Here is a 13,984-nt window from a genome sequence, read left to right as displayed (position 1 = left end):
AAAAGGTCGTTGAAGCCTTTCAGGTTCTTCTTCTATTATCTTTTCAAAACTTAAGTTTAGTGGATCATTTTCTTTGTCAAATACTTCTTGAGTAGCCATTTGACAAGTACTTGCATTTTGATTATCACTAACCTGGCTTTCAAAAAATGACTCGTGAGAAATGTGTGGCATATAATCTTCAATGTCCGACATTTTTCCTTGTTCTGGAGTACTTTCTGTACTTTTTTCGATTTTATTCGAGATTAAAATCTTCGTAGGTGTTAAACTCTTAGATTCCAGAATGTTACTCGCCTTCTTTTCTCCCTTTTTTCTTCTCGTATTAAAAGCAGGACCGTCCTGATTCATATAACTACACGTAAGGGTGAGAAAAAGGTTTCCAGACTCGTGTCTGTATTTAAATAAATATAAAAATTAATGAGCAGACTTCGTGTGCTATCTTTGTAGTGATTTATTAACCTTTAAGGTTTTTCAAGAATCAATTAGTCTATCAACTCTGCAGGGTACTTCGCGACTGTCAACAAGCACTTAAGAAACACGTTCGTTTCACCCTTGTTCGAGAGGGTGGTTTGTTGTATACAACGTCGCAGGTAGTTTGACAAAAACTACACGATTCTGGGTGGCGGTAGGGGCGCGTGGCGGTTAATGTGAATACGTAACTATATTTTAACAATAACCTATTTTTCAAATTTTAATTTTAATGAAACACAGAAAAATGTCCACGATACAGCACACTCAAAATTTTAAATCCCTTTTAGAAATTTAGAAAATTTGCAAATCCCTTTTAGAAATTTTGAATTGAGATTAAGTAATCAAATAGATTACGAATCAAATAACAAATTAAAACAAAAATAACAGTGTATAAAATTACGTTTTGACAAAAAGGGTGGAGGTTACCTATTTTGACGTAGGTAAAAAGCACAGGAAAGAAATAATTTAGATAGGAAGCTATCTGGTAGATTTTTCCGAAAAAATTTCTACTAGATAGAGAAGAGAGGATAAATTTATTGAATAATTGTACCCAGTTAGTTCAATTACACAATAGATTTTTATGACTAGATAAATTTAGTCACAATTTTTCTTCACAATGAGCTATTTTGAGAAGAAAAACTGAATGCTCGTGAGTATTTTCTATGTGAATATTATCGTCTTTGCTAGGTCGTCCGCACTTTTCGATTCTCGAGGAACTTTTCTACCTTTCAGTTCAACTAAATGTTGATCTGAAGTTACTCACTTTAAGTAGAGCCTTGAGTAGGTAGAAAAAACGAGTAGCAAAAAACGTTAATGAAGCACTTCATAAAAAATACACTGAGTATTGGAATAATTATTTTCGTGAATATTTGTACTTTTCAGTTCAAATACACAGAAATTAATTGGGTTTTCGAAATTTCTTCGAGTCCAACAAATCTTCAAACTCTTAAATTATCAGATTTTTGGATTTTCGAATTTTATTGAAAATTTCGAAGTACCTTTATTTTAAATAATAAAGTTACGATTCTTTGCTAAATGTTTGGCCTACGAGCCTTTAGCATAGAATTACGTCTCGCAAAGTACGTGCTACCCTTCAGGAAAGGTTTACTATGACGTTTTGAGTAAACTGTCACTTTAAACAAGCAGTCAATGTCGTAAATCTTTTCACAGAAAGGAACGTTTGGGCGCCAATGTTAAATAGATACGTAGAGGCGTTGCGTACGTTGGGAGGATAAGAATATTTCCCTAATAGGTCAGGATGAATCTAACTCCCTAAGAGATGTAATATATCACCTTTTAAAACAGTACTTACCCGCTGCTAGCTCAGCTCTTACAACACCAATATGTATAAATTTAAACAGATTTAGTCGAGTTTACCTTGTATTAATTCGAACCGCACGCGAAATAAGAACACACGATAAACACGAATAGTGTATTATAATTTTGGAATAAAATTACAACACGAAACTTAAGTCTAAAACATATAAAACTCTACGCGTATAACCAATATATATTCCACCGAATAGTGGCGTAAGTAGGATCGCTTTTACCCACCTACGTGTAACTATCAAATTGCCCGCGTTGGGTAGCGAATTTAGGACTTAAGTTTAAACGCGAATACTCTCCCTTAAACACGAACGTTAAGGCAGAGGACCTGGGACTCAAGCACAACTCTTACGTAGGAGTGAGTGGCCTTATTACTTTTCCGCGGTCAGACCTACCAGACGAAGCGCGAATCGACAAGTGAAGATCAATTCCATCTCAACTTGGCTTCTAGCCTCGAGTCGAGAAGGAATTGAGCTTTACGAACTTGTGAGCTTTTCACATCTGCCCTTAATGGAACGATGTGAAAACACCTCTTGGGTGGTTCCCACGTACTTAACACCTTACCTAAGTGCATCGAGTATATGCTTTCATCTAAGTAAAGTACTGTAGAATCGAACTATTGATTGGATTCTCCAGTACTTCCTTTAGATGAAAGATTTATAATCCCACTGAGAGAGATACGATGAATATCCCTGTCTAGCCAGTGAAGGCATATTGTCCCCTTACAGCTGACTGAGTGAGGTGAGGAAATGATTTAAAAAAAAAAAAAAAAAAAAAAATTCATCGCAGATTTGTGTTATGATTTGACATTGAATGGAAAACACAGTGTTGATTGTTGAATGTGGTTAGTGTGGTGACTCTGGCGATGAGTGGCGAGTTGGTGAGACAATAATCAAAAAACAAAAATGGATTAATGTTTGATTTAATGAGGCTAGGGAAGGGGACAGGCAAACAGTGGTATCTATTATAATACGTTGGAGTTGGAGAGTTTCCAGCTTAATTGACCAATTTTATTTTTTGATCATTTTCATTTCAATGACTTTGATGAGTTTGATGCTTTTCAAAGTTTGTGTGGTGATTGTGAATATGATTTTTAACACATTCCTTTCATAAGTTTCATACTTGCATGTTTTCAAACAGAAAATGAAATTACACATAAAATTTCACTCGCGTTTGAGTTTGAGCTGCATACAGTAATAGTTGATAAAATTCAGTAAAATACTGTATTTTACCATACACATCGAGTAAATTACTGTAAACTGTAACTCCTGAGTCCTGAGTAGGTACACTAGGGAGGACCACTACTACCCAGTACCCACACGGGCACACGAGTACCTTACTTTGAGATACTCAAAGACGGGTACACTAGTTATTATTATTATTCACTTCACTATCACTATGACCAACCGAAAAATTTCCAGCAGAACACTTTTTTGGGGGTACTCAATATTTCTGCGCACCCAGCTGTAGTTCATCAAAAGTAGGTATGTAAGTACATACATATACTTGACTAAATTCATGTTGACTCAATTTTTCTGCAGATATCTTCGATGGTTTTACAAAAAATGAAAGAGAGTGCCGAAGCCTATTTGGGCAAAACGGTCAAAAATGCTGTAATCACTGTACCAGCCTATTTCAACGATTCTCAAAGAGCTGCTACCGTAGATGCTGCGAAAATTGCCGGTTTGAACGTATTACGTATCATAAATGAACCTACAGCTGCTGCCCTCGCTTACGGTCTAGAAAAAATAGTACGTGTATTGTTTTTTTGGTGAATTTTCTCTCATCATTATTCGTTTATATAATTTGCTTTCGCTTGTTTATAGGACAGCGGAGATGAACGTAAAGTATTTATTTTCGATCTCGGAGGTGGAACATTCGACGTCTCTATTTTGACAATTGAAGATGGGTCTTTCGAAGTAATCTCAACCGCTGGTGATACTCACTTGGGTGGCGAAGATATTGACAACAAATTGGTCGACCATTTCGTCAAAGAATTCAAATCTAAACACAACGCAGACCTCACTAAGAACAAAAAAGCCATAAATCGTCTACGTACTGCCTGCGAACGAGCAAAGCGAATTCTGTCATCCACTACCGTTGCCAATATTGAAATCGATTCTCTTCACGATGGCATCGACTTCTATAGTTCAATCTCGCGCGCTCGTTTTGAAGAATTAAACGCCGATTTCTTTCGAACTGTGATGGCAGTGGTTGAAAAAGCGATAGAAAATGCTAAGATCAGCAATACTCAAATTGATCATGTTGTTTTAATCGGAGGATCATCTCGGATCCCTAAGATACAGAAAATGTTGCAAGATCTCTTCGCAGGAAAAGAATTGAGCAAATCGATAAATCCGGACGAAGCCGTTGCCTATGGAGCAGCGATACAAGCTGCCATACTGAATGGTGATAAATCAGACGCATTACAAAATTTGGTATTAATTGACGTTACACCGTTGTCGTTGGGTATCGAAGTTAGCACTGACTGTAAAATGTCTGTGATCATTAATCGTAACACTGCCATTCCAACGAGACGAATTGAACGTTACGTAACATCACACGATAATCAAACTGAAGTAAAAATCAAAGTTTTTGAAGGCGAATATGCTTTCACGAAAGATAATCACTTGCTTGGTAAATTTACCCTTTGCGGTGTCCCTCCTGCGCCTGCTGGCGAAGCTAAAATTGATGTAACTTTCAATATCGATGCTAACGGTATGTTAAAAGTAACGGCTGTCGAAACCGCTACCGGTAAATCAAATCAAGTGACCATTTCATACGATACAAGTCGTCTCAGTAAGGACGAAATTGAGCGTTTGATCGCAGAAGCTGAACAACGTCGAGCCATGGAAAAAAAACAAAAAGCTGCATCAACTGCAAAGAATTCTTTAGAATCATACTGTATCAACACGAAGAGCACCGTTGAAGATGAAAAATTGAAAAATGACATCGATAGAACCGATAAAGAGATCATTTTGAAGAAATGTGATGAAACTATTCTTTGGTTGAATTCTATCCAGTCAACTGAAGCAGAGCCGTTTGAACAAAAGCTAGAAGAATTACAAAAGGTATTCGACGTAATCATTTCGATAGCCAGAAACCCTTATGGAAGTACTGACAAATATTACGAAGTATTAAAAGTGCCAAGATTTGCCTCTGAAAATCAAATAAAAAAATCCTTCAGGTAAATTATGCGTTACCTACCAACTTATTTTTTGATAGAGATTTACAGTTTCAAATAAGTCAATAAAAAATTTTCATTTTAATTTACAGAAAATTAGCTTCTAAGCTTCATCCCGATAAATGCGAAGGTGACAAGGAATTAGCAAATATGTATTGGCTTGTCATTACGAAAGCGAAGGATGCTCTCACCAAGCAAGGTAATGGTAATGTAATAAGAGTATAAGTAAGGAGATGGTATGCTGAAAAAAATTACCTATCCAATTTATTAATTTATCTATTTGTTTGTTTCTTTTTTGCAGCAAAAAAAGCAAAATTTAACTAACAGAGCTGATATAACTAACTAGGTACCTCTACAATACCTATACCAATGGAAACTTTTGAAATGCGTTGGTAATTCAACAAATTTTGATCATTTTTCCCGATTTTTACTATTTAACATTTGCTAGTTTGCGCTGAATCCACAAGCTTGAATAGTTCCGAAAGTGATACTTATACGTTTCAATGACCTTATGAATTTCAATATTTTTGGTGTTTTGTTTACTGATGGATTCCGATTGGCGGATCGGCGGAGTTTAAATCGCAATAACATCGATCTGTGATAAATATGTACGTAATGTATACGAGTTTAATTTTATAAAATACGCATTAATACATTAAAGTTGATACCTACATATTTTCATTTTACATTCAAAGTGTTCTTCTCTCCCTCTTCCCAGGTAGATTTTTTTTCATGCACGAATGTAAACCAGGATTTCAATTTGCTTGAGTAATCGTCATTTGTACATTAACAAGTATCAGAATTGGTAATACCTCTCTACCCCTATATTAACAAGATCGCTTTAGCATCTAAAGGCCCATATTTTGAACCACTGTGAAATGCACACCGTCTAATTTTTCTTCTCGGGAGTCTTCAACGCCTGTCGTCTTTGTCTTTTGAGTTTCGACAAATAGACCTGGATTTACAAGGTGGACTCCCTCCTGCGTGTCGGATTGAATAGCATTTGTAGTCTGTAGGTAGTTTCTCTGCACAGGTGGAGGGATAGTTTCGCCAGGGATGTTTTGGCTACAAAACTTTATTTTGTCAGCTCGCAGATGGGTTGGGTTGAATACAATTGAAAAATACGTGTTCGACAGTAGTTTTGAATTTCAAATTGTGATTTAAAAAAAATTCTTCAATCTTCATAGATTTTTTTATTTGTTTACGTTTTTTTTTTTTTTTTTGTATCAACTATCAAGTATTTTACTATTTCGACCATTTTTTGACAAAATTCAAGTTCGAATTTAAAAATACTAGGGGGCTTCGCCCCCTAGGTCGCTTCGCGACCCAGACCTCCCAACGGCTCACGCACTCGCTTCGCTCGTGCTGCTCGCCCTGGCCCTCGCTTCGCTCAGGCCTCTCGCCCCTTCGGGGCTCGCTTTTTTGACGACTCAACTCATGCCCCTCACTTCGCTCGGGCTGCTCCTATATGTCAATAGCGAATTCTACTCTGGTTCTAAAATACAATTTTTTTAAAAAATCAAATTTTTCAAGAAAAAAAATTCAAGTTTGAACAATATTTCTATCAATTTTTAAAATGAATTAACGACATTTTTTTCTCAAAAAACTTCCGACTATTCACTTCAGATTTATATTTGTGGTGTTGAATTACTCTGGTATAACTACCTATACTGACTTGACATCATCATTTTTTAGGAGTAAAATTTCTGAAATTCTGTATACGTAAAAATTGGGTAGAAAAATAATTGAAATTCTTGTTGAGTAGGTAGGGAGTAGGTATGCTGGAAAAATTCATTCCTATTAAATGAAAATCTGAGGTAAGGTAGTCAAATTTGTATCCCAAGTATAGAAACCCTACCAGTGGTGGCGTAGCTATAGGAGGGATGTGACTTGAGCCATTGCCCCCCCCCCCCACATGTGAAAATTTGAAATAATACATGCAATAATGAACTGTTTTTTCGTTTTTTGTGGACCCATTTTTTCAAAAAAAATTTGTTCTCACTTCACTTGAGCTGTAATTGCACCTTCATTTCCATTAAATTACCATACATTACAAAGGGTTTTCATAAAATTACCTCTAATTTCGATTTTTTATGCCTAAAAATCTGGTTTTGCCCCCTCCTTCGAGAGAATTCTGGCTACACTGTACTGAACCCTTCCTCTATCTTCACTTCAACTTTTTTACCAACATTTGTTCCAGTTCCACTAAACATTTCAATTTGTACTGTAGAAATAAAATTCTAAACCAAAAATTATCTCAAGTGCAGAACCTCCTCTCCTTTTTATTTCAACAGACACCACATTCCAGTTTTTAAAAAAATGAAATATCAAGTATAGCAATGAATGCCAGTCCTATAGGAGAAACTGCTTTTTTGGAACTCGCAACACAACAACAACATTCCCTCCTCAACACCCCTATGCTGTAAACACGCCCACATAGCAACGTTCTGAGTGTATTGTTGTCCGTGCGCATTGTATTCTGTAAAACGTGCATTTTATACACAATAGAGAAAGTGTTTTTTCAATTTTTTCAGCCCTTAATTTGAAAATTTCCGATTTTTTTTTCTTGATGACATATCTACACGTCAAAAGGAACGTTTTAAAAAAAATATTGTCGAAATCGGTTCAATAGAAAAGGCTGGCGGACTCTATCAAGGTTTCTATTCGAAATTCTATTGTTTAAACACAATAGAAAACGTGTTTTTTCAATTTTTTCGGCCCTTAATGTCAAAATTTTCAATTTTTTTTTCTTGATGACATATCTACACGTCAAAAGGAACGTTTTAAAAAAAAATTCGTTGAAATCGGTTCAGTAGAAGAGGCTGGCGGACTCTATCAAGGTTTTTCTACACGATTCTTTTAATATATATAGATGCTTATCTTTTTTCAATACTCAACATTCCAAACGTCAAATTTGTTATTCGTTTCCGTTTTTCTTTTTGACTGTCTATTCGTTCATACGATTTTCTGATTATTGCCTTGCCTGTATTGTTATAGTTTAAAATCAGCTCCAAACGTTACATGTATGGTACATAATTTTTTTACATAATTTTAAATTATTATAGCTCGCTTCTACAACACCATTTTGAAATTTAAGCTTTCAAATTGCACAGTTTCAACTTTTAATTTTTGAAATTATTATTATTCGTGTGTTTGAATTGAATCATATTTCAACGTACTTTCGAACGGTGAAATAAGTTTTGAGCTAAGTACATATTATCATAGAGGCAAAGTTTTATTCCTCTGATGTTTAGAACTACGACCCCCTCAGACTCTCACCGAACGAACAGAGGACAAACTGGAGGTTCTCTTGCAAGTTGCGTGAATGTGGGTGGATATTGCAAAAAAATTTTTTTCTTCTGGTTTTTTTTCAACTTTTAACACCGTTGCGCCTTTTTTTCCTCATTTCCAGCGAGTAGAATTGTAATCATTGTTTTTGTCCTGATCCCAAGGATCAGGGAGAAAGTTCGTAAATAATTTTCCTGTATTTAGGTATGGATTTTTATTTTTTTGCGAAAACTGTCGAGCTTTTCTAACATTACATCTCAGAAGTCAGAATTGGTTTAATTTTGATCAAATTTGTTTGGATTGGAGGGCTCTAAAAAGAACAGATTAGAGGTTTAAAATCAGGAATTAGAATTTGAAAAACTTGAAATTAAACGTTCAAGGAGTAAGTTCATTAAGTTCAATTTTTCATATATAAGTCATAAGTGGAAAGCTACCATTCCTTTACGGCGAGATTTTTTTTTATTAGTAAAACGTAAAAAACTGATGAAACATGGAAGAAATTGATGAATAATGAAGAAACTGAAACTAATACAAAAACCGAAATTGAAATGCGCAAAATTAAAATTAAAAACTGAAAACTGAGAGCTGAAATGTAAAAGTTTTTCCATCGCAAAAGTCTGAAAAAATCGGTTGAAAACTGTCAAACCTGAAAATTTTCAACAAAAATTGCAATTTCACCCCTTTTGAAGTTTTGAAGGTGTTCGAGCCTGAAAGGTGATTGAGCGATATAAAAATTTCATGACAGGGGCTTCGGCTTTTGGATCATAAGGATCAATTTCCGCTGCTTAGCAGTTAGCATTAAAACCCGAGGATTCCAATATTTTAATCACTTGGAAAATCAAAAATACAATTAATTCTACTTTAATGTATGCATGGTGGCATGGCATATATAATAAATAAATAAGGAGCTTGGACCACGTGTAGTAAATTCTTTGTGTGTGAGGGTTCCGTTCTTCCGAGAATCCAGACGAGCATTGCGAGGACGATGAGCATTGCGTCATTCACGTTATCAGTGAGTAACTATTGTTTTGAGTCTTTGTCCATCGTTTGTCGTTCATTCAAGTATACGAAGGTAAAAATTGTGAAATTTGCTGTTAGAATTTCGATGTCATTGATTTAGAATTGATTTTCAAATCTGGTAAGTATTCGTATTATTTGTAACGATTAACTCAAATGTACCTTACCTACCTACATACGTGTATGTACTTATGTAGGTACTTAACTATTATAATCGTAGAACTTGGGTGAAGGTAATTTGAGTATCATCTTTTTGACAAGACAAAGAAAAAAATGAAATGTTGAATGTTTTGATTATGCATTCGAAATTATTGTGATATGTATAACGATACCACTTTCATTACTATGACTTTTTCCTTAGGATAATCGAAGAAATCACAAGTAAATTGTCAATTGAAGAGAAGAAAAAGTAACTTTATAACGTTGAATGAATCGAGAGAAAAACTTCTTACTGAGCTGGTGAAATAGTGAAATTCGATTGGTATTTTGAGTTGGACGATCAAGATTTAAGTAATAAAGGTGACAGTTTTTATTTACTTTTGCCCTTGAATGATTACCCTTATACTTAAGTGAACATATACAAATGTAATGTATGTTTGTAGTGTGCATGTATGGTACTTGAATTGAGCGACTAAGACAGAAAAAGATCATTTAGCATTTCATCTTTCACTAAATATTGAAAATGAGTTGCCACTACATACCATAGGTACATCCAAAATTTTCTACCCAACTACGAAAAAATTAGGTATCCCAAATTGTAAACGAGGAAAATCTAGTGTTCATTCTCGATGGATTTTTGAATAAATTGTCACGCTATTACAATTTTCAAGAAATATTCATGGTCAAGTATGTCAAAAGAAAGAACGAGTGATTTTTTTTGTGAAATTTTTGACATAAAATTCCGCAAAGATCGTATAAAATTATAGTAACAGACTAACAGTAACGTTATCAATCATTCAAGATTTCCAATCTGGTTCAATTTCACTCTAAAATTCAAAACAAAAGCAGTATCTAGTTAACCCCTCCCGAGAATGTTATCGAATTATCGATTACAAAGACTACACTAGACTAGACTGCTACGACAGCCAGACAGTATCCGAGCAAAATAACGCATCGTAGCAAGAAACTACATGAACTTGTTTATTTTTCTTTTGAGAATGAATTTGTAGATACGAAATACGAAATGAGACAGCTGATTGTGTAATCTGTTCAAGAGCAGTCGAGAGTGAATCAAAATCAATTATCATCTGAAAGATCTTTTGTTGTACACGTTTGCGTTTGGTTTTTTTAAATGAATTTCGTTTCTTTCTAGAATTTTGGACTATTTTATTGCGATGATGAACTATCTATACGTTAACTACAGTCTTTATTCGTAATTGTTTGACTTCCCTTTCTTCAAAATCAAGTACAGGGTGGCCAGAAATATCGGGTACCCCTAAGAAAGTTTTTCATTAAAAATATAGGTTGGCAACGTGAAATAGATGCATATGATTGGTGGAATGTTATCTCTCCAGTCCAACAACCAATCATGTGTTCTCATTATTATCATTCACTGTGACCAACCGAAGTATTTAGTAGAAAACTTTTTTAGGGGTACCCGATATTTCTGGCCACCCTGTACATTACAGCGTTAAAGTGTAGGTAAGTGTACCATTACCATATCGTTAAATTGCGTAGGTATCTCACATATAAATTATGTATCGTTATTATGAATTTTCCACTAGCTGCAATATCAAGGAAACCACTCTTGATGATTTGAAGTAATTATATATATTTTTAATGATATAGGTATAGTAATGGATGCTCCAGCTATCGGTATCGATTTGGGTACGACATATTCGTGCGTTGGTGTATTCCAACACGGTAAAGTCGAAATTATCGCCAACGATCGAGGTAACAGAACGACGCCGAGTTGCGTCACATTTACAGATTCAGAAATATTGATTGGTGATTCAGCCAAAAATAGATCGATCAGAAACATACATAATACCATTTACGGTGAGTTCAAGATTTTCTTCTCGTATTCTGTTCTTTCCTAAGCTAATTATTTCGAAAATTAAATAAGTAATTTTTGTCCATTGTTATTCTTAGATGTCAAAAGATTAATGGGTCGTAAATACGACGATCCTGATGTTCAGGCCGACATGAAGCACTGGCCGTTTCCGGTCGCTAGTGTAAACAACAAACCGAATATTAAAGTAGAGTTCAGAGGAGCTTCCAAAACGTATTCTCCTGAAGAGGTGAGTGTTGAAAAATGTTTTAAACGTTTGATATTATTTATTATATAGCGTATGTTGTTCATTATGTACTTGAATTGTTCTGCAGATTTCTTCGATGATCTTACAAAAAATGAAAGAGAGCGCCGAAGCCTATTTGGGAAAAACGGTTACAAAAGCTGTCATTACTGTGCCAGCGTATTTCAAGGATTCTCAAAGATCGGCTACAGTTGACGCTGCTAAAATCGCGGGTTTGGACGTTTTACGTATAATTAACGAACCTACTGCCGCTGCCATTGCTTATGGTCTGGAGAAAAAAGTACGTAGAATAATTTGTTTCGGATCTTTATTAATAATCAACGGCTGACTAATTAACTTGAATTTCTTTAGAGTCTCGACGAGCATAACGTATTGATTTTCGACTTCGGCGGAGGTACGTTGGATGTTTCCATTCTCGCAATTCAAAATGGCATTTTCGAGGTGATTTCAACGGCCGGCGATAGTCACTTGGGCGGCGGAGATTTTGACGTAGAAATGGTGGAATATTTCGCTAAAGAATTCAAAGGCATGTATCACAACGACCTTGTTCTTAACAAAAAGTCACTACGTCGTTTGCGAACTGCCTGCGAGAAAGCGAAGAGAGCCTTATCGTCTGCCACGGAAGCGGACGTAGAAATCGACGCTCTGCACGATGGCGAAGATTTTTACAGTTCAATCAGCCGTGCTTGTTTCGATAAATTGAACGCAGACTTATTCCGACGCGCAATGGATATCGTTAAAAGGGCAATCGAACATGCCAAAATTGACAAAGGTCGAATCGAACACGTCGTTTTGGTCGGCGGATCTTCTCGCATCCCCAAAATGCAAGAATTATTACAAGATTTCTTTGGCGGAAAAGAACTAAATAAATCGATCAACCCTGACGAAGCGGTAGCCTACGGTGCAGCGATCCAAGCAGCTATTCTGAACGGCGATCAATCGAACGTTATCCAAAATGTCGTCTTGTTGGACGTAACGCCGTTATCCTTGGGGACCGGTGTCACAGTTGGAGGCAATGTCATAATGAACGTAGTAATACAACGTAATACTATCGTACCTACCAGACAGACCAAAGAATTCGTCACCCTTTATGATAATCAAACGGAGGTTCTCATCGATGTTTACGAGGGCGAACGTCCAGAGGTAAAAGATAATCATTGGCTCGGCGAATTCATTCTCTCTAACATAACTCCTGCTCGTGCTGGCGGCGTCGATATCACCGTCACCTTCGAAATTGATGCGAATGGTATGCTAAATGTCACCGCCGTCGAGAAATCCACCAATTGGAAAAAAATAACTATCAATTACAATACTGGTCGATTAAGCAAGGACGATATCGAACGTATGATAAATGACGCTAAAGACCGACGAGTCGACGAAAAAACTCATCGCGATTTTTGTGCTGCCAAAAACGCGTTAGAATCCTATTGCAATGGAGTGAAAAACATGATAGATGATCAGAAAATGAAGAATATCGATCCATCCGATAAAGAAATCATTTTCCGAAAATGCGACGAAACAATAGAGTGGTTGAAATTTATTTCAGACACAAACAAAAAGCCACTCGAAATGAAACTCGAAGAGTTTAAAAGAGTATTCGACAGTGTAATCCTTGTAGCTACGAGTAACAATATGCAAAAAAAGGACGAGTATTATAGTATATTGAGTTTACCCAGAAATGCAACCACCCAACAAATTCAAAATGCGTTCAGGTAAATCTGAGTTATATATTTTCAGTTTTGTCAATCTCTCTTCTTTAATTGGATTTGTAAATTAGCGTGTAAAAAGAACAATTTTTTATTTTCTACATACAAATTTTTTTAAAACTCTTTTCACAGGTTGGCTGCCGAAAAATATCACCCGGACAAAAGCAAAATGGATAGAGAACTATCCAACATGTATTGGATGGCTTTAAATGCCGCCAAGGATGCTTTGCTGAAAAATTCGAGGAGGCATTTGAGTACGTGTAATACATGAATCATTAATGCGGTACAAGCACTCAATTTTCAATAATTTTTATTCAATTTTTGATGCGTGTTTGTTTCTTGTTTCACAGTGAAAAGAAAAAATGCTGATTGAAGCTAACCTGCGAGATGGAATCGACACTACCTATTTGTTTTGTTATTTGTACACTGATTTTTTTTTTTTGAAGACTGTTAAATGAGATGAGATTTCATTTCCTATATTAATGTGATTTTATAATTAGGACCAAAATATTCTTTAATCGATATTCGCATCGTTACCTTAAAGTGTTTGTTTTTGTTCTGTTATTTTTTTTAATGAATTGAGTATTATTTTTTTAACGTTGTGCATATACTATGAAACGTATTTAAAAGCCGATGAATTTATGCAATTATTCAATGTATATTGTTAGAAAATAGACCATATCTCTAACCTAACGTACATGTAGTACCTACTTATTATTTCAATCATTTATATAAATTCG

General features: G+C 35.4%; 2 protein-coding genes across 3 annotated transcripts; both read left to right on the top strand.

The window, feature by feature from the left end:
• Positions 1–2,659: 2,659 nt before the first annotated feature.
• LOC135840648 (heat shock 70 kDa protein-like) lies at positions 2,660–5,302 on the top strand. Its single transcript, XM_065357272.1, has 5 exons — positions 2,660–2,674; positions 3,336–3,545; positions 3,621–4,981; positions 5,071–5,177; positions 5,280–5,302. Exons 1-5 carry the CDS (start codon positions 2,660–2,662, stop codon positions 5,300–5,302), a joined length of 1,716 nt encoding a protein of 571 aa, XP_065213344.1.
• Positions 5,303–9,671: 4,369 nt separating this feature from the next.
• On the top strand, positions 9,672–13,937 carry LOC135838607 (heat shock 70 kDa protein II-like). 2 transcript variants are annotated; one of them, XM_065354302.1, is made up of 8 exons: positions 10,385–10,693; positions 10,906–10,924; positions 11,072–11,281; positions 11,375–11,523; positions 11,609–11,818; positions 11,890–13,250; positions 13,377–13,498; positions 13,595–13,937. In XM_065354302.1, exons 3-8 carry the CDS (start codon positions 11,080–11,082, stop codon positions 13,615–13,617), a joined length of 2,067 nt encoding a protein of 688 aa, XP_065210374.1. In that variant the 5' UTR covers positions 10,385–10,693; positions 10,906–10,924; positions 11,072–11,079; the 3' UTR covers positions 13,618–13,937. The 2 variants fall into 2 exon arrangements, with proteins under 2 accessions (XP_065210375.1, XP_065210374.1); XM_065354303.1 differs by lacking the exons at positions 10,385–10,693; positions 10,906–10,924 and adding an exon at positions 9,672–9,802.
• Positions 13,938–13,984: the final 47 nt, after the last annotated feature.

Source organism: Planococcus citri, chromosome 3 (assembly GCF_950023065.1).
Source record: "Planococcus citri chromosome 3, ihPlaCitr1.1, whole genome shotgun sequence".
Lineage (NCBI taxonomy): Eukaryota > Metazoa > Arthropoda > Insecta > Hemiptera > Pseudococcidae > Planococcus > Planococcus citri.
This window is presented reverse-complemented; position numbering and strand designations above follow the sequence as displayed.